This window comes from Balaenoptera acutorostrata, chromosome 1 (assembly GCF_949987535.1).
Source record: "Balaenoptera acutorostrata chromosome 1, mBalAcu1.1, whole genome shotgun sequence".
NCBI classification, from domain to species: domain Eukaryota; kingdom Metazoa; phylum Chordata; class Mammalia; order Artiodactyla; family Balaenopteridae; genus Balaenoptera; species Balaenoptera acutorostrata.
In genome coordinates this window covers 75,806,162-75,833,806 of record NC_080064.1, presented here as the reverse complement: position 1 = coordinate 75,833,806, position 27,645 = coordinate 75,806,162, and the positions used below count along the sequence as shown (strand labels likewise).

The 27,645-nt window shown below is 38.2% G+C and overlaps 1 protein-coding gene across 3 annotated transcripts in view; it reads left to right on the top strand.

The window, feature by feature from the left end:
• Positions 1-27,645, top strand: part of ZNHIT6 (zinc finger HIT-type containing 6) — a 65,729-nt gene extending 38,084 nt beyond the window's left edge. Inside the window, exons 9-10 of one of the 3 annotated variants that reach the window (XM_007173040.2) lie at positions 19,495-19,616; positions 24,294-27,645. In XM_007173040.2, coding sequence (XP_007173102.1) covers positions 19,495-19,616; positions 24,294-24,328 — 157 coding nt within the window. In that variant the 3' untranslated portion in view covers positions 24,329-27,645. Of the gene's footprint in view, positions 1-6,121; positions 6,288-7,816; positions 8,089-19,494; positions 19,617-24,293 lie in introns of those variants that run through there. The other 2 variants (XM_057555240.1, XM_057555249.1) reach the window with 2 other exon arrangements.

Sequence of the window (27,645 nt, the reverse complement as noted above, 5' to 3'; positions counted from 1 at the left end):
CCACTAACCACAAGGGGGCAGATACCCAATCATGTTAGTTTACATTTCTTTTGACATAAATTGGTATTGGAAGAATATAAAGCTTCAGGGGCTACTTTATTTAAGATGTCATCAACTGTTATCTCTGTACAAATGACTCCCAAATCTAGAGATATTTTCAACCTTTCTCCCAGACTTCAAATCTTAGTTTGCATGTATCTTCACTTACACATCTCATTAAATCTTAAACTCAACATGTTTAGATCTCATCACACCACATCCATTTGTTCCTAGTGTGTGTTTCTGTGTGTGTTGTTTTAAATGAGGATTAAATGGACTGCTGATGTTCCTGACATCTAGCAAACAGTCAATAAATGTTGACAGTCATTCCTTGTTATTGGCACTGTCATTCCTCTTGTAAGCAAGGCATATGACCTTAGAGCCATCTATTACTTCTCCCTCACCACCCTGCCTTACGTTGTCGGCCTCCATATGAGCCTTCTGTATGTTATCTCCATTCTTTTGAGAAGATTATTGTTTATCAGTGTCTACAGTGGAGCCTATCCCTTCCCCCCAACTGGATGTAATCCTTATCCTTTGAGCCTCAAATACTTCTCATAGGTTCCTGCAATCTTGTCTTATATTTTATCCCTATAAAACATCCCATATGATGATAAACTCCCTTTTGAAGACAGTGGCTGCCTTAGGCATCTTCATCTTTATATTTCCTGCAGTGCTGAGTCAGTGACTTTCCCATAATAGGAATTCAGTTTTAATTTTTTTAATAAGTAGTGTACTAATGCACTTAAATATATGTGTGCCTGCTATGTGCTAGGCGTTGATACCACTTTAATACTCTAAAGCAGGGTTCAGACAGCTTTTTTGCAAACGGCCAGTCAGTAAATATTTTTGGCCTTGTGGGCCATACAGTTGCAGTTGTCAATCCACCATTGTAGCACATAAACATCTATAGTCAATACATAAAGGAATGGGCATGACTGTAAAACTTTATTTACAAAAACAGACAATGGGCAGGATTTGGCCTGCTGACCATAGTTTGCCAGTTCCTGCAGGCTTCAATTCTCAATATGCAAAATGAAAGAGAGAGAGAGATTATTAAAACAACTGCCAAGTATAATTTAAAGTTTCTTCATGGATACATGTATATGTATGGCTGAGTCGCTTTGCTCTGCACCTGAAACTATCACAACATTGTTAATCGGCTATATTCCAATATAAAATAAAAAGTTAAAAATAAATAAATAAATAAAAATAAAAGTGTTTGCAGTCCATTAAAAATTAAAGTTTCTTCAGAAAAAGTAGCACCTGTTCAGAGAACAGGCTGTTTAATATGTTACCTTGACCTAAAATATCAGTGGGTTAAGATTGATCAAGTCTTGAACCTGCTGTATAAAAAATAAATAAAATAAAATTCAAAAATTCCAAAAAAAAAAAAAAGATAGATCGTCTTTATTTTTCATTTATTCAGATAATATTCATTGAGCACCTTCCATGTGCCAGCACAGCACTAAGCACTAGGAACACATAGACATCTAAAAGACTAGCCCTCAAGATGCTCACAGTCAAGGAGGGGAGATAGGTATGTGGTAATGTTGCAATAGATATGTATTTAATACATACGGCATAGCAGGTGCCCAGTGGAAAACACGGGCATCTTTGCATGTCAGTTTTTGATTGATGCACAAACCAGTTGCCTTTACTCTACTTCCAAAAATTGGCATATAGAGCCAAGAGTTGAGACTTTAAACCCAAGCCAAATTAAAGCATTATCTAAGCTTTGATTTCATGAACGTCACAGAAGATTATTACTCTTTTTGGGGGGACTACCGTGTTGTACTTGCACAGATTCTGTTAGTTGTTTCCTACTGTGCTGGTTGTAGTTAATAATTTTGGAACACTTTTTTCTTTTTTTAAAAAAGGCAACCAGCAAAAGAATGAGCTATTTCTCTTGGATGATTTTATTTCCGTGCTGAGAGGATTTTTTTTTAAATAAAAAACTACGGTTACTTTACTTTCTTTGGATCTGTAACATGAAATATTTAAAAATCATTCACTCTGAAGTTAAGAGTTAAGACACTTTTTCCTACGCCCTTTTAGAGAAATTGGTTCCTCTAAAGGCCTCAAGTAAGACCCACCTGACGTCTTTTTGACTTTTGCTAACACCCACCCACCAGCAAGCAAAGACCCCCTTCTACCTTAAAGCAGAGTAACCTCCCAGTTCACGTTGCTTGCTCAGATTCTGACTCCCTAGAGTCTCAACTCTGCTTGCAAGATACCACCTCTCAGCCTTTGTTGATTCTAAGAGCCTAGTCTCTTGCCTGCCTCACCTCGTAGTCCTGCCAGGTCCCTCCTTGCTTTTCACCTAGCCCATACCCCTACTGGCCGATTTTGCTACCTTACCATAAGCATCTCTTCAACTGATCATTTAACCTGTATTTCTTTTCTCAGAACATTGCTTCTCAGATTTCAGTGTCCATCATAATTATCTAGGACAGATGAAAATGTCGATTTTCAGCCCACCCTCAGAGTTTTTGGTTTAGTCAATCTTACCTAGTACCCAGAAACCTGCATTTGTTAAAGTCTCTGCCTCCTGAGGGACCCTGATATAAGTTATCCCTGGGACCACACTTTGAGAAACACTGCCCAGGATGATAAAATCCTTGAGGACATTTTTGAATCCCATACAAGTGTCTAACATGTTTTCGATATAATAAATATTTGGTAGATGTTTATTCAGTTGAGTTGTTGAAGTTGTGTAAAGAAATATGTCATTTAATATTAGGATGAATTTTTGAAGTCAAATTTCTACATCCTTAAAGATACTAGTCTGTACCCTTTGCCTAATTGAACTGGAAGTAGAAAATTAAGTCTTATTTCAGGCTTACAGAGAATGATTGAAAAGTATATTTAAAGATACTCTAAATAGGAAGTTTATAATATATATGTTAAAAGTTAGGATTTTTTAAAAAATATCCTGCCATTAGAACTGAAGACCTTGGAAGTTAAGATTATTTTGATAATAATGGTACAGAATTGAATATATGTCAGAGAACATTAAAGGAATTCCAGAATTTCTGAGAACAGCATTAACTACTTTCAGATGCCTTGTCTTATGTAAATAGCCAGAGACCATTTCTGCCTTTTAGTTAGATCCCTTGAAAATAACTGTGACGAAGGAAGGGTTAGTGAATAACAGCAGTGTGCTCTCTAGATGAGATTACTTAAACTTTCTTTTGCTTTCCTTCTGGAATTTAATTCTCGTAATGAGTTCTGCAGAGATAAATGGGGGAAATCACTTAATCTAAGAGTCAATTGTAAACAGCCTTGCATGTAGTAGAAGATGCCATCATCAGCACTCACCTGTCACATTAAGAAATGCATTTCCAGTAAAGTTTTACTATAAATGTTTGTAATATATTTGTCTTTTGATCAGTTTTGTAGTAATAATAATTATTCAATCGGAAGAAATTTTAACATTTAAAGCCTTAAGGTCATAGGTAATAAAATTAAATTTTTAGCTTACATACACATTTTTGTTACAGAGAAGTGTGATTGGGCTATAAGTAAAAGATTTTCAAGCATAAATGTATCAGTATTTAGGATAAAATTCTGTGGAGAATTGGAATGGAAATATAATCAAGGAGAAAAGGAAACTATATAAGATTTCTAACTATTAAGGAAGAACTTGTTCATATAGTTTTTAAATTGATGATACTGGTACCATTCCCATTTTATTTAGATTCTAGTGAATTTATATAAGAGTGATGTAACATTTTCATTCTAAACCATCAATATTTACACACCATAAATTATGTTCTTTATATCTATTTTAACTTGTGAGTAAAGATTTTAAATGAAATTTCAGATGTCTGTTTTAAAATGTACAAAAGTGTCATTGTTTTCTGAAATTATTTTAGGTTAGGTATAAGCAGGAAAGTGTGAAGAACCTGAATAAGTTTTGCCAAATACACACACACAAAAATGTTTGCTGCAAGGGTGATTTAAAATCGGGGTTAAATCTAGAGGCTGATAGATGTCTTTATGGAACATAATAAGTATTAATGACACCCTCTTATTGAGTGTCTCCTACTGTTTTTTAGGTACTTTGTTAAGCATTTTATATACATTATAATTATGTTACACTGTGCATACATTATACATTATAAATATGTTTAGTTGCACGGAGAGCCCCGACTGCAGCTTTGTAACCACTAACTGGTGAAACCTAGATCCAAACCTAGGCCCACCTGTCTCCAAAGCCTTTGCAATATAGCATATGCCTCTCAGCGCCATAAATGACCACAGTGCATGTTCTTAGATTATGTGGAACCCAACCCCAGTTCTTTGTTATCCCTCTTTGGGATTACTGATTATTTTCCAAAGTGAGAATCAAGATCAGGATGAGTACATGCTCAAAATGGTCTTAACCTTTGGCCACATTTTGGACATAGACTCTAGAAAAAAGGAAGCAAGGGATCATTTAAGGACTAGAAAATGTTAGAATCAACCTGAAGAATGTCCACACACATAAAGAAAATATGTAGAGCAGGGTGCTAAATACTTTTATCATCTCAGAGGTGACACGTCCAGTGATGGAATGGGTTTCATGTGTGGCATTCTGCTTGAGGCAGTTTTTTTTTTTTTTTTTTTTTTTAATACTTTATTTATTTATTTTATTTATTTATTTATGACTGTGTTGGGTCTCTTAGTTTTCGTGCGAGGGCTTTCTCTAGTTGCGGCAAGTGGGGGCCACTCTTCATCGCGGTGCGGGGGCCGCTCTTCATCGCGGTGCGCGGGCCTTTCACTATCGCGGCCCCTCCCGTTGCGGGGCACAGGCTCCAGACGCGCAGGCTCAGTAGTTGTGGCTCACGGGCCCAGCTGCTCCGTGGCATGTGGGATCTTCCCAGACCAGGGCTCGAACCCGTGTCCCCTGCATTGGCAGGCAGATTCTCAGCCACTGCGCCACCAGGGAAGCCCTTGAGGCAGTTTTATGATAAGACTTGTAAACTTAGCTCTAGGGAAGTTTACTCTTAGGTAGCTCTAGGGAAGCTGAAGCTCTACTAGTTGGCAGAGCTGGGTGAGTGAAGTTTCAGCTGCTGTGAACTTGAGAAATTTAATTTGAGAGGCTGTACTGAAAAGTAGATCCAAAGTAATATGATGGTCAAATTCTTAACAGATTATAAAGGCTACAATTTCCATAGTAATGATCTCATTTCAAATATGTACTATTTTGATTATTGATTAAGGGAATTATGTAAAATATAAAATGAGAGTTTTCTCTAAAAACTTGGAAAATAAATTTTAACCCTCGACTTAATGTTAATCCACTAAATTTATCCATTCTAGTTATGTTACATAGTAATTTATATCTAACTTTATATACTCTTCAGAGAGAATAATGACATAATTAATTGAAATTTCTAGGTGATTCAGATACTTCATTTTAGCCAAAGTGCTTCACCTTTTCAACCAGACCTCACTGAAATTTATACGTACCGAAACTGTATGAATTCTATGTGTATTCCCATATCCTCTACGTTGTATAGGTACTTTCTTCCTAGAAAGCCTTCATCTTTTCATCTCTAGTGAATACCTAATAGTTCACCATTGTATTCCCAGTTCCTAGAACAGCATCTGGTACATGGTAGACCTCCCTCAGTAAATATGTGTTGAGTGAGGAATAAGCAGACAAGCAAAGAGTTGAGTGAAGAACTCAAAAGATTGGCTTTACAGTCCTAACTCTGCATCTCCTTGAGCAACCCTGAGTAAGATACTTCTCAGGGCTTCAGTGCCCTCACCTGGAAGACAAAAAAAAAGTAGATTAAGTTCTTTCTAACTCTAAAATAATATAATTCTATGGTGTAGTTAATTCATGAACTATTTAACTAACATTTAAGCAAAAGTTTTTCTGAGGAACGTGATCATATTTTCCAAAGTGATACTTCCTAATAAAGATTGAAAATGTAAGAGTCTGTACTGATCAGACTCTTGCATTTAGTCTAGCACCAGAGGAAGCATATGTTTTGTTAACAAGAGTAAGGCTAATTAAAATTTCCTATGTTGGAGGGGGGAGAGAAGATGGCGGAAGAGTAAGACGCAGAGATCACATTCCTTCCCACAGATACAGTAGAAATACACCTACACGTGGAACTGCTCCTACAGAACACCCACTGAACGCTGGCAGAAAACGTCCGACCTCCAAAAAGGCAAGAAACTCCCCCCGTACTTGGGTAGGGCAAAAGAAAAAAGAAATAACAGAGACAAAAGAATAGGGACGGCACCTGCACCAGTGGGAGGGAGCCGTGAAGGAGGAAAGGTTTCCACGCACTAGGAGCCCCTTCGCGGGCGGAGACTGCGGGGGGCGGAGGGGGGAAGCTTCAGAGCCACGGAGGAGAGCGCAGCCACAGAGGTGCGGAGGGCAAAGCGGAGAGGTTCCCGCACAGAGGCTCGGCGCCGAGCAGCACTCACCAGCCCGAGAGGCTTGTCTGCTTAGCCGCCGGGGCGGGCGGGGCTGGGAGCTGAGGCTCGGGCTTCGGTCGGATCGCAGGGAGAGGACTGGGGCTGGCAGCGTGAACACAGCCTGAAGGGGTTAGCGCACCACAGCTAGCCGGGAGGGAGTCCGGGGAAAAAGTCTGCAGCTGCCGAAGAGGCAAGAGACTTTTTCTTGCCTCTTTGATTCGCGGCGGGCAAGGAGAGGGGATTCAGAGCGCCGCCTAAACGAACTCCAGAGAAGGGCGCGAGCCGCGGCTATCAGCGCGGATCCCACAGCAACAGGGGCGCAGAGGGAAAATCGGAGAGACTCCCGCACAGAGGCTCGGCACCGAGCGGCGCTCACCAGCCCGAGAGGCTTGTCTGCTCCCCCGCCGGGGCGGGCAGGGCTGGGAGCTGAGGCTCGGGCTGCGGTCGGATCGCAGGGAGAGGACTGGGGCTGGCGGCGTGAACACAGCCTGAAGGGGTTGGCGCACCACAGCTAGCCGGGAGGGAGACCGGGAAAAGGTCTGCAGCTGCCGAAGAGGCAAGAGACTTTTTCTTGCCTCTTTGTTTCGCTGCGCGCAAGGAGAGGGGATTCAGAGCGCCGCCTAAACGAACTCCAGAGAAGGGCGCAAGCCACGGCGATCAGCGCGGACCCCAGAGACGGGCGTGAGACGCTGGGGCTGCTGCTGCCGCCTCCAAAAAGCCTGTGTGTGAGCACAGGTCACTCTCCACACCTCCCCTCCCGGGAGCCTGTGCAGCCCGCCACTGCCAGGGTCCCGGGATCCGGGGACAACATCCCCGGGAGAACGCACTGCGCGCCTCGAGCTGGTGCAACGTCACGCTGGCCTCGGCCGCCGCAGGCTCGCCCCGCCTCCTCCGTACCGCTCCCTCCCCGTGGCCTGGGTGAGCCAGAGCCCCCGAAGCAGCTGCTCCTTTAACCCCGTCCTGTCTGGGCGGGGAACAGACGCCCTCAGGCGACCTACACGCAGAGGCGGGTCCAAATCCAAAGCTGAACCCCAGGAGCTGTGCGAACAGGGAAGAGAAGGGGAAATCTCTCCCAGCAGCCTCAGAAGCAGCGGATTAAAGCTCCACAAACAACTTGATGTGCCTGCATCTGTTGAATACCTGAATAGGCAACGAATCAGCCCAAATTCAGGAGGTGGACTCTGGGAGCAGGAGATATTAATTTTTCCCCTTTTCCTTTTTTTTGTGAGTGTATATGTATATGCTTCTGGGTGAGATTTTGTCTGTATAGCTTTGCTTTACAATAGCTTTATTTTACTTCACTATATTATAGCCTCTTTCTTTCTTTCTTTCTGTTTTTTCTCCCTTTTACTCTGAGCCGTGTGGACGAAAGGCTCTTGGTGCTCCAGCCAGGCATCAGGGCCGTGCCTCTGAGGTGGGAGAGCCAACTTCAGAACACTGGTCCACAAGAGACCTCCCAGCTCCACGTAATACCAAACGGCAAAAATCTCCCAGAGATCTCCATCTCAACATCAAGACCCAGCTTCACTCAACGACCAGCAAGCTACAGTGCTGGACATCCTATGCCAAACAACTAGCTAGACAGGAACACAACCCCATCCATTGGCAGAGAGGCTGCCTAAAATCATAATAAGGCCACAGACACCACAAAATACACCACCAGACGTGGACATGCCCACCAGAAAGACAAGATCTAGCCTCATCCACCAGAACTCAGGCACTAGTTCCCTCCACCAGGAAGCCTACACAACCCACTGAACCAACCTTAGCCGCTGGGGACAGATACCCAAAACAACGGGAACTACGAACCTGCAGCCTGTGAAAAGGAGACCCCAAACACAGTAAGATAGGCAAAATGAGACGACAGAAAAACACACAGCAGATGAAGGAGCAGGCTCAAAACACACTGGACTTAACAAATGAAGGGGAAATAGGTAGTCTACCTGAAAAAGAATTCAGAATAATGATAGTAAAGATGATCCAAAATCTTGGAAATAGAATAGACAAAATGCAAGAAACATTTAACAAGGATGTAGAAGAACTAAAGAGGAACCAAGCAACGATGAAAAACACAATAAATGAAATTAAAAATACTCTAGATGGGATCAATAGTAGAATAACTGAGGCAGAAGAAAGGATAAGTGACCTGGAAGATAAAATGGTGGAAATAACTACTACAGAGCAGGATAAAGAAAAAAGAATGAAAAGAACTGAGGACAGTCTCAGGGACCTCTGGGACAACATTAAACGTGCCAACATTCGAATTATAGGGGTACCAGAAGAAGAAGAGAAAAAGAAAGGGACTGAGAAAATTTTTGAAGAGATTATAGTTGAAAACTTCCCTAATATGGGAAAGGAAATAGTTAATCAAGTCCTGGAAGCACAGAGAGTCCCATACAGGATAAACCCAAGGAGGAACACGCCAAGACACATATTAATCAAACTGTCAAAAATTAAATATAAGGAAAACATATTAAAGGCAGCAAGGGAAAAAAAACAAATAACACACAAGGGAATCCCCATAAGGTTAACATCTGATCTCTCAGCAGAAACTCTGCAAGCCAGAAGGGAGTGGCAGGATATACTTAAAGTCATGAAGGAGAAAAACCTACAACCAAGATTACTCTACCCAGCAAGGATCTCATTCAGATTCGATGGAGAAATTAAAACCTTTACAGACAAGCAAAAGCTGAGAGAGTTCAGCACCACCAAACCAGCTTTACAACAAATGCTAAAGGAAATTCTCTAGGCAAGAAACACAAGAGAAGGAAAACACCTACAATAACAAACCCAATACATTTAAGAAAATGGGAATAGGAACATACATATCGATAATTACCTTGAATGTAAATGGATTAAATGCTCCCACCAAAAGACACAGGCTGGCTGAATGGATACAAAAACAAGACCCATACATATGCTGTCTACAAGAGACCCACTTCAGACCTAGGGACACATACAGACTGAAAGTGAGGGGATGGAAAAAGATATTCCATGCAAATGGAAATCAAAAGAAAGCTGGAGTAGCAATTCTCATATCAGACAAAATAGACTTTAAAATAAAGACTATTACAAGAGACAAAGAAGGACACTATATAATGATCAAGGGATCGATCCAAGAGGAAGGTATAACAATTGTAAATATTTATGCACCCAACATAGGAGCACCTCAATACATAAGGCAAATACTAACAGCCATGAAAGGGGAAATTGACAGCAACACAATCATAGTAGGGGACTTTAACACCCCACTTTCACCAATGGACAGATCATCCAAAATGAAAATAAATAAGGAAACACAAGCTTTAAATGCTACATTAAACAATATGGACTTAATTGATATTTATAGGACATTCCACCCAAAAACAACAGAATACACATTTTTCTCAAGTGCTCATGGAACATTCTCCAGGATAGATCATATCTTGGGTCACAAATCAAGCCTTGGTAAATTTAAGAAAATTGAAATCGTATCAAGTATCTTTTCCAACCACAATGCTATGAGACTAGATATCAATTACAGGAAAAGATCTGTAAAAAATACAAACACATGGAGGCTACACAATACATTACTTAATAACGAAGTGATTACTGAAGAAATCAAAGGGGAAATCAAAAAATACCTAGAAACAAATGACAATGGAGACACGACGACCCAAAACCTATGGGACACAGCAAAAGCAGTGCTAAGAGGGAAGTTTATAGCAATACAAGCCTACCTCAAGAAACAGGCAACATCTCGAATAAACAACCTAACCTTGCACCTAAAGCAATTAGAGAAAGAAGAACAAAAAAACCCCAAAGCCAGCAGAAGGAAAGAAATTATAAAGATCAGGTCAGAAATAAATGAAAAAGAAATGAAGGAAACAATAGCAAAAATCAATGAAACTAAAAGCTGGTTCTTTGAGAAGATAAACAAAATTGATAAACCATTAGCCAGACTCATCAAGAGAAAAAGGGAGAAGACTCAGATCAATAGAATTAGAAATGAAAAAGGAGAAGTAACCACTGACACTGCAGAAATACAAAAGATCATGAGAGATTACTACAAGCAACTATATGCCAATAAAATGGACAACCTGGAAGAAATGGACAGATTCTTAGAAATGCACAAACTGCCGAGACTGAACCAGGAAGAAATAGAAAATATGAACAGACCAATCACAAGCACTGAAATTGAAACTGTGATTAAAAACCTTCCAACAAACAAAAGCCCAGGACCAGATGGCTTCACAGGCGAATTCTATCAAACATTTAGAGAAGAGCTAACACCTATCCTTCTCAAACTCTTCCAAAATATTGCAGAGGGAGGAACACTCCCAAACTCATTCTACGAGGCCACCATCACCCTGATACCAAAACCAGACAAAGATGTCACAAAGAAAGAAAACTACAGGCCAATATCACTGATGAACATAGATGCAAAAATCCTCAACAAAATACTAGCAAACAGAATCCAACAGCACATTAAAAGGATCATACACCATGATCAAGTGGGGTTTATCCCAGGAATGCAAGGATTCTTCAATATACGCAAATCAATCAATGTGATACACCATATTAACAAATTGAAGGAGAAAAACCATATGATAATCTCAATAGATGCAGAGAAAGCTTTTGACAAAATTCAACACCCATTTATGATAAAAGCCCTGCAGAAAGTAGGCATAGAGGGAACTTTCCTCAACATAATAAAGGCCATATATGACAAACCCACAGCCAACATTGTCCTCAATGGTGAAAAACTGAAACCATTTCCACTAAGATCAGGAACAAGACAAGGTTGCCCACTCTCACCACTATTATTCAACATAGTTCTGGAAGTCCTAGCCACAGCAATCAGAGAAGACAAAGAAATAAAAGGAATCCAAATCGGAAAAGAAGAAGTAAAGCTGTCACTATTTGCAGATGACATGATACTATACATAGAGAATCCTAAAGATGCTACCAGAAAACTCCTAGAGCTAATCAATGAATTTGGTAAAGTAGCAGGATACAAAATTAATGCACAGAAATCTCTTGCATTTCTATACACTAATGACGAAAAATCTGAAAGTGAAATTAAGAAAACACTCCCATTTACCATTGCAACAAAAAGAATAAAATATCTAGGAATAAACCTACCTAAGGAGACAAAAGACCTGTATGCAGAAAATTATAAGACACTGATGAAAGAAATTAAAGATGATACAAATAGATGGAGAGATATACCATGTTCCTGGATTGGAAGAATCAACATTGTGAAAATGTCTCTACTACCCAAAGCAATCTACAGATTCAATGCAATCCCTATCAAACTACCACTGGCATTTTTCACAGAACTAGAACAAAAAATTTCACAATTTGTATGGAAACACAAAAGACCCCGAATAGCCAAAGCAATCTTGAGAACGAAAAATGGAGCTGGGGGAATCAGGCTCCCTGACTTCAGACTATATTACAAAGCTTCAGTAATCAAGACAGTTTGGTATTGGCACAAAAACAGAAATATAGATCAATGGAACAGGATAGAAAGCCCAGAGGTAAACCCACACACATATGGTCAACTTATCTTTGATAAAGGAGGCAAGCATATACAGTGGAGAAAAGACAGCCTCTTCAATAAGTGGTGCTGGGAAAATTGGACAGGAACATGTAAAAGTATGAAATTAGAACACTCCCTGACACCATGCACAAAAATAAACTCAAAATGGATTAAAGACCTAAGTGTAAGGGCAGACACTATCAAACTCTTAGAGGAAAACATAGGCAGAACACTCTATGACATACATCACAGCAAGATTCTTTTTGACCCAGCTCCCAGAGAAATGGAAATAAGTACACAAATAAACAAATGGGACCTAATGAAACTGAAAAGCTTTTGCACAGCAAAGGAAACCATAAACAAGACCAAAAGACAACCCTCAGAATGGGAGAAAATATTTGCAAATGAAGCAACTGACAAAGGATTAATCTCCAAGATTTACAAGCAGCTCATGCAGCTCAATAACAAAAAAACGAACAACCCAATCCAAAAATGGGCAGAAGATCTAAATAGACATTTCTCCAAAGAAGATATACAGATGGCCTACAGACACATGAAAGAATGCTCAACATCATTAATCATTAGAGAAATGCAAATCAAAACTACAATGAGATATCATCTCACACCGGTCAGAATGGCCATCATCAAAAAATCTAGAAACAATAAATGCTGGAGAGGGTGTGGAGGAAAGGGAACACTCTTGCACTGTTGGTGGGAATGTAAATTGATACAGCCACTATGGAGAACAGTATGGAGGTTCCTTAAAAAACTACAAATAGAACTACCATACGACCCAGCAATCCCACTACTGGGCATATACCCTGAGAAAACCATAGGTCAAAAAGAGTCATGTACCAAAATGTTCATTGCAGCTCTATTTACAATAGCCAGGACATGGAAGCAACCTAAATGTCCATCGACAGATGAATGGATAAAGAAGATGTGGCACATATATACAATGGAATATTACTCAGCCATAAAAAGAAATGAAATGGAGGTATTTGTAATGAGGTGGATGGAGTTAGAGTCTGTCATACAGAGTGAAGTAAGTCAGAAAGAGAAAAACAAATACAGTATGCTAACACATATATATGGAATCTAAGGGAAAAAAAAAAAAAAGGCCATGAAGAACCTAGTGGCAAGACGGGAATAAAGACACAGACCTACTAGAGAATGGACTTGAGGATATGGGGAGGGGGTGGGGTGAGATGTGACAGGGTAAGAGAGTGTCATGGACATATATACACTACCAAATGTAAAATAGATAGCTAGTGGGAAGCAGCCGTATAGCACAGGGAGATCAGCTCGGTGCTTTGTGACCACCTAGAGGGGTGGGATGGGGAGGGTGGGAGGGAGGGAGATGCAAGAGGGAAGAGAAATGGGAACATATTGTATATGTATAACAGATTCACTTTGTTATAAAGCAGATGCTAACACACTATTGTAAGGCAATTATACTTCAATAAAGATGTTTGAAAAAAAAAATTTCCTATGTTAATTAGGAGAAAATCCATGGAGGAGGAGGGATTTTAAGAACCAATTAAGGAGGAGGAGAGCTAGAGCAAATGAAGTGCCTAGATATTATAGGCACTATAATATTTGAAAGAACATTTGGAGGTGAGTAAGGGACAAGAAAGAAGGTTTATTGAGTATCTATTAGCTTTAGATTTCTATCCTGACACTTGTCCCAATGAAATGTGATAGTTTGTTTGTTGACTGGCACTCTCACTAAACTGTGGGGTTTATTTCTATGAACTTCCATTACTTAGCAGACTATCTTTATATGGTAGACAATAAATATTTGAGGAATTGATTGGTTAATGAAGCTAGGCACTGTTCACATTTTCACATGCATTAATTCTAATGAAGTACATACTATATCTCTACTTTACAAGATAGGAATCTTAGGCTCTGAAAAATTGACTTAGCCCAAAGAAACCAAGCTACAGTTACAAAGCCTGGATTTGGACTCAGGTCTTTTTGGCTTCAAAGTTCATGCTTTTTCTACCAACTAGCCCATCATATAGATCATGAAGATAATCCCTGATAAGTATGTTATTTCCCTGCTAAAGGTGCTAAATTACCTTTGAAGTATAAAGTCTTATTACTAATATCAGTTTGGCAAATTACACTTTAGAAACATTTTCACCTGTTACATTTAATCTTTACAAGCTAGCTGATGAGTAGATAACCTTTCCATCATTATACTGATGAGGAAAACTGAGTACCCTTGAGGAGTCACAGCTTCTAAGGACCTGTGATAAGATTGGAACCCAAGCCTTCTGGGTTTAAAAGTAATTGAGCTTACTAGAGAGGATAAGGAAAGCCTGAACAAATAGCACGTAGAACAAGAGCCTTGTAAGGCCCTCTTTAAAACATGTTTTAAAATGTGTAATTGGTCACTTTACTTCACCGCATCCCATACCTTTTGTGTCATCAATAGACGGGATCATCTACCAGCGCATTTCTGACCCGTAGAGCTTTCTGAATGGAGGCATGTGTCTGCGCTACCCCACTCATGACTGGTGCCCCACTTCAAGCATGTGGAGCCCTCGTTTACACGTTTACATAAATTACATAAAAGTCCCAAAACAGGGCTTCCCTGGTGGCGCAGTGGTTGAGAATCTGCCTGCCAATGAGGGGACACGGGTTCGAGCCCTGGTCTGGGAGGATCCCACATGCCGCGGAGCTAGGCCCGTGAGCCACAATTGCTGAGCCTGTGAGTCTGGAGCCTGTGCTCCGCAACAAGAGAGGCCGCGATAGTGAGAGGCCCGCGCACCGCGATGAAGAGTGGCCCCCACTCACCACAACTAGAGAAAACCCTCGCACAGAAACAAAGACCCAACACAGCCAAAAATAAATAAATAAAAATTTTTTTAAAAAAGTCCCAAAACAAAGTGCAGCAAACCACTAATTCAGTTACTGTTATTTTTTCAATATGAAAACTAGAGAAATTAGGTAAGAAAAAAATTTAACTTTGACACAATCTGCTTCTAATGTGACGTGGACAGTCTGAGTTGCAAAAATTGTCACACAGGAGTATTTGGAGAAATTTTAAATAATACCTTTTACTTGTAAACAGAAGAGTTAAAAAACTCTCTGACCCCTGTACTTAGTTTGGTTTTATATGTTTTAGTTTGAATGTGTGTATCTTTTTTCTCCTGTTCTGGGTCTTCATTAACAATCTGGTTTCTTTCTTCCTTTTCATTTGGATTTTAAAAGCTAGTTTGTTCACTTAATCTGTTCTCTTTCTGCTCTATTAAAATAAGTTTAGTACTTTTAAATTACTTATTTTAAAGGAATTTGATAAGTATGAATCTAAAACATGTAGTTTATAATACATTCAGGAACCTTACTGAATTCAGTTAATACCAAGATGAGCCGTACTTTATAAACGTTTAGCTATCGGATAACAGTAAACTGATTTATATTAAGGTTAAATTTTTTAAACAGCAAGAGATTCAACTGTGTACGTTTGGAATCAGTTAGTTGCACTTTTAACCTAGAAATATAAGTTAAGAAATAAATACAAACGACTGTTAGGAATATTGGTTAAGTGCTGCCTTTGGCAGACAAATATCAAAACTTGTAGAATTTTAGAGCTGGAGGGATCTTGATGATCACCTCATCAGATGACCTTATTTTGTAGTGGAAAAAATTCTGTGGCCTAGGGATTGCTATTAGATTGTTAAATTTGGAGAATATTCAAATTTAGTTTTAAGTATTTTATTAGGGGGTAGAAGGGGAGATGATCTAAGGGGTGCCAGTGAGCAGGTGGGAAATAGAATGGTTTGTGACTCCTTTTTTTTTTTTTTTTATTCTCTGTCTCCTTTTGAGTTATGGGAAGTTAAAAAATAAATCCTAATTTGCTAATGAAGTGCAGAGAAAGAAGTTCAAGAACTTGGCCCGTTTCTTTGAAAGTTAGTAACAGAGCCAAGATTAAAAGCATACCCTTGAGTATCAAGACAACTTTTATTTGTATGATGTCAAACACTGTAACACCTGTTTAGCCTACTGAGCTATGCTGCCCTTACAATGCCCCCTGTGAAGCTGCCTGGGGCAGGGTCAGCTAGTGAGCCTGTGAGAGTAAGCAAGTGAAATAACAAGAGGAAATGTCTGAGAGGATCCCTAAGGGTAAAATAAAAGACAAATGTTGGTATCTTAATTCTTTCAAACCCAAGTAGTTTGTCTTGTGGTAGCAGAGCCCTTTTACTAATGGGAACACCAGAGTTACTGAAAATTTCAAAAAAAGATGAAGCTGCCCCTTAGGATTCAGTGACTTAATGACTTGCAAAGGAGCTAACACCTAAATGTTTTGGGCAATGCCAAGCTGGACTCTACCTACACCTTGCCTCAAGATAATGGAAACAGGAGGATTCAAAGTAGTTGTAGCCTCTTGGAAGTAAATGTAATATAAAATAATATAAAATAATAAAAAAATGAAAATTATACGGAAAGTTGTAAGGCTACGTTTAAAATGCAGAATGCATAAAAAGGCAAATAAGTGTTCCAGTGCTTACATAAGAAGTGCCGTTCTTTGTTACTGAAGAAGTTCAGTGACTTTGTCCTGAACTAAAGTTTCTGTAAGAATGCGTTGTTATTTTAGGTAAATACAACTGTAAAACTGTGTTCATGGCTTAAGTAAATGAGCTAACAGTTTCTGTGTTTTATCATTTAGCCCTCATAATAACTCTGAAATGATACTGTTGTTATCTCCACTTTCACGCATGGAAACTAGGGACTAGAGAAGTTAAGTAACTTGTCCAGAATCGCAGACCAGTAAGTGATGGAGCCAGGACTTAAACTCGGTGTTAGACTCCAAACCCAAGCAACCACTAAAAGTTACTGCTTCCTTTAACTAAACCCCATGTCCACACAGTGTTACCCCATCTGTGTTTAATAGCCTTTCTTTATAAAACAGTTTACATAATTTACTTCTTAATTACTGGCAAATATGAATGGTAGACTAAGAGTAACCACTCCTAGTAGAGAAATCAAAGAAATTCAGAATTTCATTTAAAAATTATCTAGTGAAGTCTGAGCTGTTTTAAGTGACAGACTGGAAAGCTGAGGCCTTGAAGCTTATTGACACTCAATAGCAATATTGCTGTGATTAGAAGTTTACAACTTCTTTGGGTAAACACTAAATAAAATTCAGTGGTTCCCATTAAAACCACACAACATACCAGATTTTCATTGCATTTGAGTGAAATATTTTAAAGTAATTCATTATAAATTCTTACATAAATCTTTACATTCTAAATGCTTTGTACAGAGCCTGCATGGCACATAAAATAGGGACCAATTTTTTTTAATAAAACAAGTGTAATTAATTATAGTTTTAAGATTGAAATAATGTATAACTTATTACATGGTAATTTTTAAGAATCTCTGAATGTTCCTCTGCTGGGATCATATTTTGTATTATATCAGCATTAATATTAGGTTCTGATTACCATGTGGCTTTTGAAGAATTCTTTTTTTTTTTTTTAATTGTTTCAGCTTTGGAAATCTAGAGGAGCTTAACGAAGATTTAATATTTTAAAAAGAAATAAAATACCTAAAACATTAGGTATACACTGAAAATTATTTACGAAAAAAATGAAATGTGTTGATAGAAAACATTCCCTTATTTGGGAAATGTCTCTTAATAGAAGCCTTATTATTCAGTTAAAATGCACAGAAGATAAGTTGCTACAAGTGTTTGTAGGATACCACTTGAAAAGTTCCTATTTTAAAATTCAAGTCTTGCTTTTTCCTAAGAAAAATTTAGTTATATCCACTTTATATTTTACTTTATAAGTTAATTTTATACTTTTGTATCTAATTTAGCCTCTCTCTCTTTTGTATAATCACTGCTAACTTTTTAAAAAACACTGCTTGTTTCAAAGGGAAATAATGTGTAAAAAATGTGACGCACTTAATCCTTGAATGCTGGAAGAACCACTTTTAAAGTATTGTAAGCACATCTGTATTATATTACACAGGGAAAAGAATGTATGCACTCTGTGGCCTATGGGCACAAGGGTGGCTGGTTTAGGAAAACTGAATATTTTGCATTTCAAGTTTCTTTTCCACATAAAAAATATTCTATGATTCTAAAATGAAGAATTTAATTCCAGGAGTGGGGCATGTGGTCAGGCAAACAGGAGTAAAGTTTTGGTTTTACAGTCCTCTCACTTGTCACCCACTTCTTAAAAAGAAATCCGTTTTTATAATGGGCTCGGCTTTGCATTTTGTTAAGCACTTCTGCTTTCCCTTATTGGAAAAATATTGCACAGGACAGACTTAGAACACACAGAAATCACTATACCAAGAGTTCTTAGTAAGTGTGCTGCATGTCTGAGTCAGCTGCAAGGTATGGTGCAAATAATTTGTCACTAATTAAGAAATATCAAAGTTTGTATGATTTACTCTTAAAATTACAGCAGATTCAAATGTATCCCGATGGTAACCTCACTCTTGATCACTGACTGGTATTCCAGTGTCCTTTCTTGAGTGGAAGGGGAAAGGATGGAGTTCCAGCTGTCAGGCCTGGTATCCCTTGGGCTGTATGTTTTGTATGTGAATATCATCTCTCATTGGTGGAGATGGAGAAAAAAAGTTGGAGAACTTCTGCACTACACTGGTGAAGGTGTTCTCTACTTTCTCCTCTTTGTCGTGACATGATAGTCACTTGCCAACACATTCCCTTTTGCAGCTCCTAGTGAGCTAGCTGAAATTCCACCCCTTTATTCCTACCTCAGAAAACAAGCAAGGGAGAATGCTAGGGGCATGCAACTTTAATCAACTAAAAAAAAAAAAAATTTTTTTTTTTTAAGTAATGACTTGAGAATTTCATACTTTAAGGAGTATTACCATCTAATTACCTGTGACACATTTACTGGCTATGTCATGATACCATGACAAATGAACTCCATATTTCTTAAATTTTGTGCTTTTACCTCATTCATAAATTCAAACCTGTTTTTCTTTTTTAATTTCAAAATAAAGGAAAGCCAAATTTAATTATATGGTAATATATATTTCCAGAAAGTATTTATAATTTAGAACTAAGTTTTTACGAAAGTATTTTGTAGCCATTTTACCACCATATATTACTAGGAACTATCATGGGATAGTTTGGTTTTCTTTTAAGACTCAAACTAAATGTATTTGAGGAATTTGAATTTTTAGCTAGTCAATATTTTATCCAAGAAAAATTCATGACACATCAAATATAGATATTATATAAAAGTTAGCCTTTATCCCTTATTGATATGAAAATGAATGACTTGTTCTAGAGCTTTCCTAATGTCAAATTATTTCATACGCTTTTGATTTAGCTTTAGGACCTCTATAATAACAGCTCTTTTACCTGATTTTCTTGGTAAAGTTACTATATTATAAGGAAATAACTGTTGAATTAATGTCATCACCATTTAAAATTTTTTAATGTAAGGGACTCTTATTTACAAGTAATTTCAAATAAAATGGTATTTTTTATTTTTGTTTTGCTTTTTTACTATAAGATATTATGAAATGGATCCTGACAAAAGTCTCCTTGACAATTTGAGGAACAAAGTGATCATTGAGTACCCAACATTACATGTGGTATTAAAAGAATACAGTAATGACATGGAAGTTCTTCAAGGTAAGTGTAAATTTGTTCCTATAATGCTTAAATAACTCTAGTGAACTGAAGCAATTACATTATTGTCTTTATATATTTTCCCACTGTACTTACACACTTAACTGAATTTACTCTGTAACTACAGATAATACTGTAAAGAACCATATGATTGAGCTGTTGCTTCTATTCTGTTTCAGAGCATGTAAGCTTTTATCAACTTAAAATAAATGAATCAGTTTGAATGTCTGGCTGTAAAAGGATATACTTTGCCTTTTGGGAGTTTTGTGTGTTTTTTACTTTTTTTAAGGTAATAGTCTTCAAGTAACAGTCTGTCTGTGATCAGATAAATTTACTCCCTAATTAAAACTCTTTAGAGATTCCTAAAATGAGAGATTACAAAACATTTTTAGTATTCTACCTTATAGAAAAGGGAAATGTTTCAAGGAACATTGTGTTTAAAATTTGGACTGGGCTTCCCTGGTGGCGCAGTGGTTGAGAATCTGCCTGCCAATGCAGGGGACACGGGTTCGAGCCCTGGTCTGGGAGGATCCCACATGCCGCGGAGCAACTAAGCCCGTGAGCCACAGCTACTGAGCCTGCGCGACTGGAGCCTGCGCTCCGCAACAAGAGAGGCCGCGACAGTGAGAGGCCCGCGCACCGCGATGAAGAGTGGCCCCCGCTCGCCACAACTAGAGAAAGCCCTCGCACAGAGACGAAGACCCAACACAGCCATAAATAAATAAATAAATAAAATTTAAAAAAAAAAAAATTTGGGCTGCATTTAGAATAAGCTGGTGCCATTGCCTTGACCCTTTATCTCCTTTTCTTTTCAACCGACTGGTTTTACTTTCCCTGATTTTGTTTCCTTGGCTATATTCCTTGGCATTTTAGTGATTCCTTAAAAGTAGATACTTTCCCCTCTTTGGTGAGTAGTGGAATTGGGAGGATTTATTAAAACCAGAAATGGTATATGTAAAATGTTAGTGTATAAAGTGACTTACCCATATCTGCAGTTACTGATTAAGCTAATTATGTTTCAGTATGTAAATTCTAGAGGATGAATAAAATTTAAAAATTACTTCTAAAAAGAGAGAGCGCTTACTTACTTAACTCAAAACCATTAGCTAAGAGTTATAGGTACAGGCCAAGTTTCATTGTAACAAACTCCAGAGGGCCATAGAATCCTTGGATTGGATTGAACTCTATTTTTTAAAATAATATCTTTTGAAATATGTGGTTCAGGTTTTATTGTTATACCATCATTATGGACTGTAATAGGCAGTAACCTTCGTTGTAAGGTCTTCTCTGTATGTGTGTATGATAACTTTTTTTCTTTGTGAAAGTTAATAGGAGAATTATTTTTTTTCCCTAAGTGGCCAAAATTTTGTCAGTGCCACAATTTGAAACCAGATTTTTAATTGGCACACACAAAGTTTCTAATAATCAATTATATGTCTCTAAATCTTTAGGTTAATTCTTTTTTTTTTTTTTTAAACATTTTGAATCAATTGATTTTTTTTTTTTGGCTGTGTTGGGTCTTCATTGCTGCGCACGGGCTTTCTCTAGTTGCGGTGAGCAGGGGCTACTCTTCATTGCGGTACGCTTGCTTCTCATTGTTGTGGCTTCTCTTGTTGCGGACCACGGGCTCTAGGTGCACGGGCTTCAGTAGTTGTGGCACGTGGGCTCAGTAGTTGTGGCTTGCGGGCTCTAGAGCTCAGGCTCAGTAGTTGTGGCGCACGGGCTTAGTTGCTCCACGGCATGTGGGATCTTCCCGGGCCAGGGCTCCAACCTGTGTCCCTTGCATTGGCAGACAGATTCTTAACCACTGTGCCACCAGGGAAACCTAGGTTAATTCTTGACTTTATATTTTTTACAATTTGAGAACATCCATTTTTATTTTCTCAAATTAAGTTAGAAATTTCAGTTCTAAATGACCAATTTCACTTTTTTTTTAAGTTGTGTAAAACCTTACTTTTTCCTTAATATAATTCACATAGCTCTCTCTCTAAATGTTGGTTTCAGGGAAAGTTGTTTAGTAATGTGGGTTACTAGCCAGAGCAAACATTGTCTGTGTAAATAACCACAGCACACACAGTTCCTCTTTCACCTTGTTTAGGAATGCACATTGAAGTAAGGCTTCCTGTCATGAAGCAAAAAGAAAAGGCTACTTTTGTAGTGTACTTGGAACCTTATAAAGTAAAATTTGCTATTTTTTGGTGGGTATACGATGTTTGGCTTATTTACAGGAAGCTCAAGTGACTCGTGCTTTCAGTATAGAGGATCATTTAGACCTGCTGTGGCAAAGAACCAAAGAGGATCTAGCAGTATTTTAAGGACCATATCAGTGTTGTCACATAAATACACACACTTTAAAAATAATGCCAGGCCTTCCTGTAGATGCTTTTCTTTGTGTAAGCACTTCAAGTTGTCTGTTTCTTTGTACATTCTCACAGCGTTGGATGTTCTGCAGGGTGGTCCTTTAATGCAGGGGGAGAGTTATATAAGAACAGGGCATTTTCTTTGGAAAGCCTTGAAATTCTTTCTCTCTCCAGAGGCAAAAATGTTGGATTTTGATCTTGAGTTCATAGCAAAGGTGTCTCTCTTCTAGTTTGGGAAAAATGTGTTTCTGGACTGGGATTCAGTTGTTTTTCATACTTGATGATTGTTACAATGTTTGTTATAAGTCTAGATTGCCATAGTTTATTTTTTCAAAAGTCTGCCTTTTTTGATGAGCAATAGACAAGTTTTGTTTGCTTGCTTTTTGCTTTTGACAGAATGAAAAGGGTTGACTGGAGAAGGTTAAGCAGTTAAGGTAGCCCACTAGGTGTAGAGTGTAGGGTGCTGCTCACCCACCTTGTGTCAATCCAGTGGGAAGTGCTCAGAATGGTCTCACAGGTCCTGTTTGCCAAAGTTAGCTGGTAGATTTAAATGACACAATAAAAGCATGCTACATTTCAGTCTAAGGAAAAAAGAATGGAGTTCCATCAAAAGAAGAAAACTGGGCAACTTCAGTAAGCAGCGAAAGGAAAAGGTATTTCCCAAACTGCAGTGCCAAACAGCACAAAGCCCATTAACTTAAAAATACCAGCAAAATATTTGTCTCTGTTATTCTAATATAACTCAAAATTAGAAAATATCTCTGCCTTTTGAGGAGTCCAACCCAAAAATGATTACTTGAATTAGTGAAAATACTAGCATAGCAGTTACTTACATATCAGTCTCTTCTTTTTTAACTTTTTTTGATTTTGGCCACGCCATGCAGCTTGTGGGATTTTAGTTCCCTGACCAGGGATCGAACCCGGGCCCTTGGCAGTGAGAGCATGGAGTCCTAACCACTGGACCACCAGGGAATTCCCACTTCAGTCTCTTCTTGGGCCAATAAATCCTTTCATCCATTCTTCCTCTCTCCTCCCTCACTCCTGCTTACCCCCTCTTTTTCTTCCTTTCTCTTTCAGTGTGTGTGTGTGTATGTATGTGTGTGTGTGTGTGTGTGTGTGGCAGTGGGATGGGGATGGAGTTCAGGCACAAGAACACACATGTAAATGCTACAGTGCAATAGGTTCTATAATGGTTTCAGTGAAGAGAAAGCCAGAGGAGAAAACAACTAACTTGTAATATCATGGAGATACTTGAAAGACTCTGCTAGAGTTTATGAAATTCCACAAGGATCAGGACCATATCTTGGATAGAACCTATTTCAGTACCTTCCTCATAAAAAGGACTCAATGGACACCATTTTGGTTGCTGGTACAATCGTACATCTAGGTACCATCGGCATACCCCAGGGAACTTGGCAACTGGAATATGAGGTAAGATCCAAGTTTATGGTTCTAGCATCAGCTCTTATTAGCTGGGTCCTTGGCATTCGCTCTGCTTCTCTGAGCTCTATTTTCTTTATCTACACAATGGAGATAAAGGACTATAAGCCTCAAGCAAAATAATCTCTATTTTAACCTTAACAATTTTCAAAGTGTTTATGTGTTATTTCCTTTTAGCTCCACTACACAATGAAATAAGTGGAGCGGTTACTCTGCTTCCCATTTTGCAAATTGAAAAAAGAAAGCTAAAATTTGGAGTAACTTACAGTTATATTGATTCAGCATACATGCTACCCTGGGGGAGATAGATATAGGAAAGAAAGGTCCAGTGTCTATCCTCAAGGAACTCTCAGTTTAGTTTGTGAATCATAGTCTTGCTGTAGTCAAGGCAGCTCCTTTAAAGGAGTTTCATTTCTGCTCTGAGTCTTCTTTCCTGTGAAAAGAAGGAGATGGAGATTAGCTAGTCTTCTGTCAGCCCACATTCACTCAACATATACTGACCCTCAATTTTAAGTTTAAAAAAAATCATGGAAAAAATTTATTCCAACCACACTTGGCCAGCCTCTGTGATAATAGTGGTCTATTCAGTGGCAAAAGTATCGTATCCTACCCACACTGTGAAGTGACCATTCCCAAGTCTTCCACAGAGTCAGGAAGGATGTTACCTCACAAAATATAATTGCCACTTTCAGACATCATTTCTCTATTTATTGTGGCCAGAATTGTATATCCCAGCTGCCTGGGACATGACATGGTTTGTCTGTCCCCATGAGCAGTGCTGTTGGTATGCATCAGAAGGGAGGAGAGAAGAGGGGAAAACAGAACAGGCTAAACAGAAACAGCATAAACACTTGTCTGTATGTTTACTTATTTTTTTCAGTGAAAAGTGAATCTACTAAGAACATTGGCAATTAAAATTGAGCACTTCTTTTGGAGGAAGAACATGAAAATTCCCAGACAATTGCAGAGGACCTTGTTGGAAGATTTGGGGATATTGTCGCTTGGTGGTTGGAGTTTTTTGTTTCTCTGGAAAGTAATTAAACAGTCTTGAAAAAAAATTTTTTAATGTATTTTCTAGCCTCTTGAATTGACTCGTAAGGCACAGGCTTTAATACGCTTCATTCTGTAGGCTGCAAATTTTTTTATTTGTTAGTTTGATGCAAGACCAAACCCAAGGATCACCTGTATCAGCCACAAAGTTGGCGTTCTCTTTAGTGTAACCTCACTAAACAGAATGGCCATGTGGCAGACCATCTAGCCACAGGAGGACTAGTCCATCATTTGCCTATTCTTGTCTTTGGGATTTATATGTAACTTAACCTCTTGAGACAACTGGATGAGTCTTTTATACTTGGGTAGCACCCAGTATGATGTCCTTTGTAAATGGTTGTCTAAATACTCTGAACTGCTATTTCTTATATTCATTTCAGAAAATCAGTGGCTCCACATTGTTTGAACCATCAGTGCTCATGAATTTGGCTTTACTTGTTCACACAGTGAGCTGTGTCTTACTATGAATTCTGTGCCTTTCGTCCCATTCCCACTCTACTCTTGTCATTACCACACAGGGTGTTGTGATGAGCAGTTTTATGCTGTGTTTTGAAACATCTAGCAATAACTGAAAAAACACTTGGAACTCTTCAAAGTGTTACTGGAATGTATGTGTGTATTTATGTATATACATGTATATACTTAATTTATAACTTACGGCAGCTTTGTATACATTATGATCTCACATATTAAAATTAAAGTTTCCTAGTTTTATTGGAATTTATACAGTTATAAAATTGCAATATGACTATAAAAGATTATTACATCTGTATTGCATCTGTGCACTTAGTGGTTAAAAAAAACAATGACAAAATTGGACGTTAGTGAAATTCATTTTTAGTTTACAATTAGAATCAGTTTTAGACCAAAAGGAAACCAGAGGTATTAAAGAGACTTGGAAAGATTAGAACTATGAAAAGATAATGAGAACATGAGCGTAGGAGAAACTTTTAGAACAGATATATGTAACTTGGTGTACATATATATATATATGAGAAGAGCCTCTAAAGACAATAGTGGCACAAAGACCCTTGGTATAAAAGTGATAGTGGAAATGTGATTCATAGACACTAAGGCATTGCCATTTGAGAAATATATATACTTCCTAAAGCAGCTTCAGGAATCTTCTCCTCATATAGCAAAAACTTTGTGTAGAATTATGTTTTGCACAGTATTACTGGAGAGACAATGAAATGGGAATTCAAAATTTAACAGTGAAGTTTGTCTTCTTGAGACAGGCAAGAAAGAGAATGAATTGAATCAAATGTGTCATAGAATTGTTATTGGGAAAAGTGGGATAAAGTACACAAAAAGAACACGTGATCTGAATATCAGGGTGGAGAGGAATTTCCTGACAGTGAAATCTGTTATGATGTAGTCTCATTTCCAAGAAAAGTGTTGAGTTCCATCCCGTTTAGAATTTAAATTGAAAACTGGACAAAAATCAAAGGATTTATCCTGTACTTTCCCTCCCCCTACCCAGGTGGAAAAAGAAAGGGAAAAAACCCTACATGATCTAATGCATCTTTACCATCCCTATTGTCTAGAATTCTATTAGACTTTATAGTCTATTCCTTAGGAAAGAATTTAACTAGCAGAGTTCCCTTAACATAACTATCAACCCATTTGATTAATATGCACATTTATTCCCACAGGATTTACAATAAACACGTGTTTTAGTGAATAACCATGTCAACTGCTTGGAGGGGGTGAATTGGAATAATTCACTGAGAGCCCTAGAAGTTTGTAGTATTACAACCCAATTTCTTTTTTAGAGGCCTTCACCATTTTGGATTCCTGACAAATTCTGATGAATAAACAAACTCCCTGACCCATGTTAAGTTCAACATCCTGCATTTTGTTCACGAACCACATTTTAAAAGAAAAGTTCCACCTGGCCTTCTTTATTTTTTAAACAATGATTTCAAAGGGAAGGTAGGCCTTTCATAATTGCTAATTATTACATATGGGATTAACAGCCATAAATTTACAGCAAACAAGACTTGTACCTGTTCATATTATAAATATGAATTAAAGAGAGTTACTATAATATTTAAGATTCCTAAGTGTAGTTGAGCCAATTTGTTTCTCTGTAGCAAGTGATGGGATTCAGGTTTCACAATGTATAGTAAAATGTTAAACACAACTATGAGGCCAACAATTTCCTTTATACATTTTGTTTAATTTGGTTGGCATATACAGTGTGTTGTACCTGATTTCTTATCAGTCATTAAATATTAAGTAAAGATACCTACTCTGCTTTTATTTAATTGTAAATTACTGTCTTAAAATGTGTTGTTTATTTTCAGATAGATATTATATACTTTTGATTATTAACCAATCATCTTTCAATTGCAAGTGTCAGAAACTCAAACTAGCGTCAGCATGAAGGGCAGTTTACTGGCTCCTACACAGGGAAACTCAGGCATGGCTGGGTCCAAAGAACCAAAGAAGCCATCTTTCCACCTCCCATACTTGACCCTGATTTTTTTTCCTGGATTGGTTTTCTCTTCCAGGCAGACTTTCTCTGTGGGGATGCCCTCTTTGAGGTGGGAAGCAGTGAGATGAGGATGGTAGGTGACAGCTGTTGACAGTTTCAGCTTACATCATCATAACCAAAGCTTGGCAGCAAGTTATGTAAAATTTGGAGTAAGAACTTTTATTTTATCCAGATTGGATCACATTCCATTCCTGAGCTGATGTGGAGTTCCCGCAAAGGAAGGGAAAATTATCAGAAAAGGGAAAGGTGTAGGGAGCAGGTGACGAAAGGTTGTTCCTGAGAATACAAAAGTAACAAACAGATGTCCACTGCACACTTATTTGAATTTGAGTAGCAAGAGGTTTCTGAGTTGAAATAGCATAAGGAGTAAAATTCAAAATTAACCTGCAAACCTTCATTGGCTTTAACTAGAGATTTCAGTTCCTATTTGATGCCATTGCTGCTTTGAGTTGCCATTATGGGCTTTTTTTTTTTTTTTTTAATGCTTCCCATTTGTGTTTGACATTATGTTGCTACTGGTTTGATCAGATGCACAGAGCACCAATCTGTTTCCATCATGGATTTGGAAATTTCCAGTTTCATGAACATTTGAGAAATACTGATTTTGAAATCAGAGTTGTACTGGAGGATAATGCTTCAAAAAATGAAGACTATTTAAATAAAAATAGGCCCTTAAATAAAC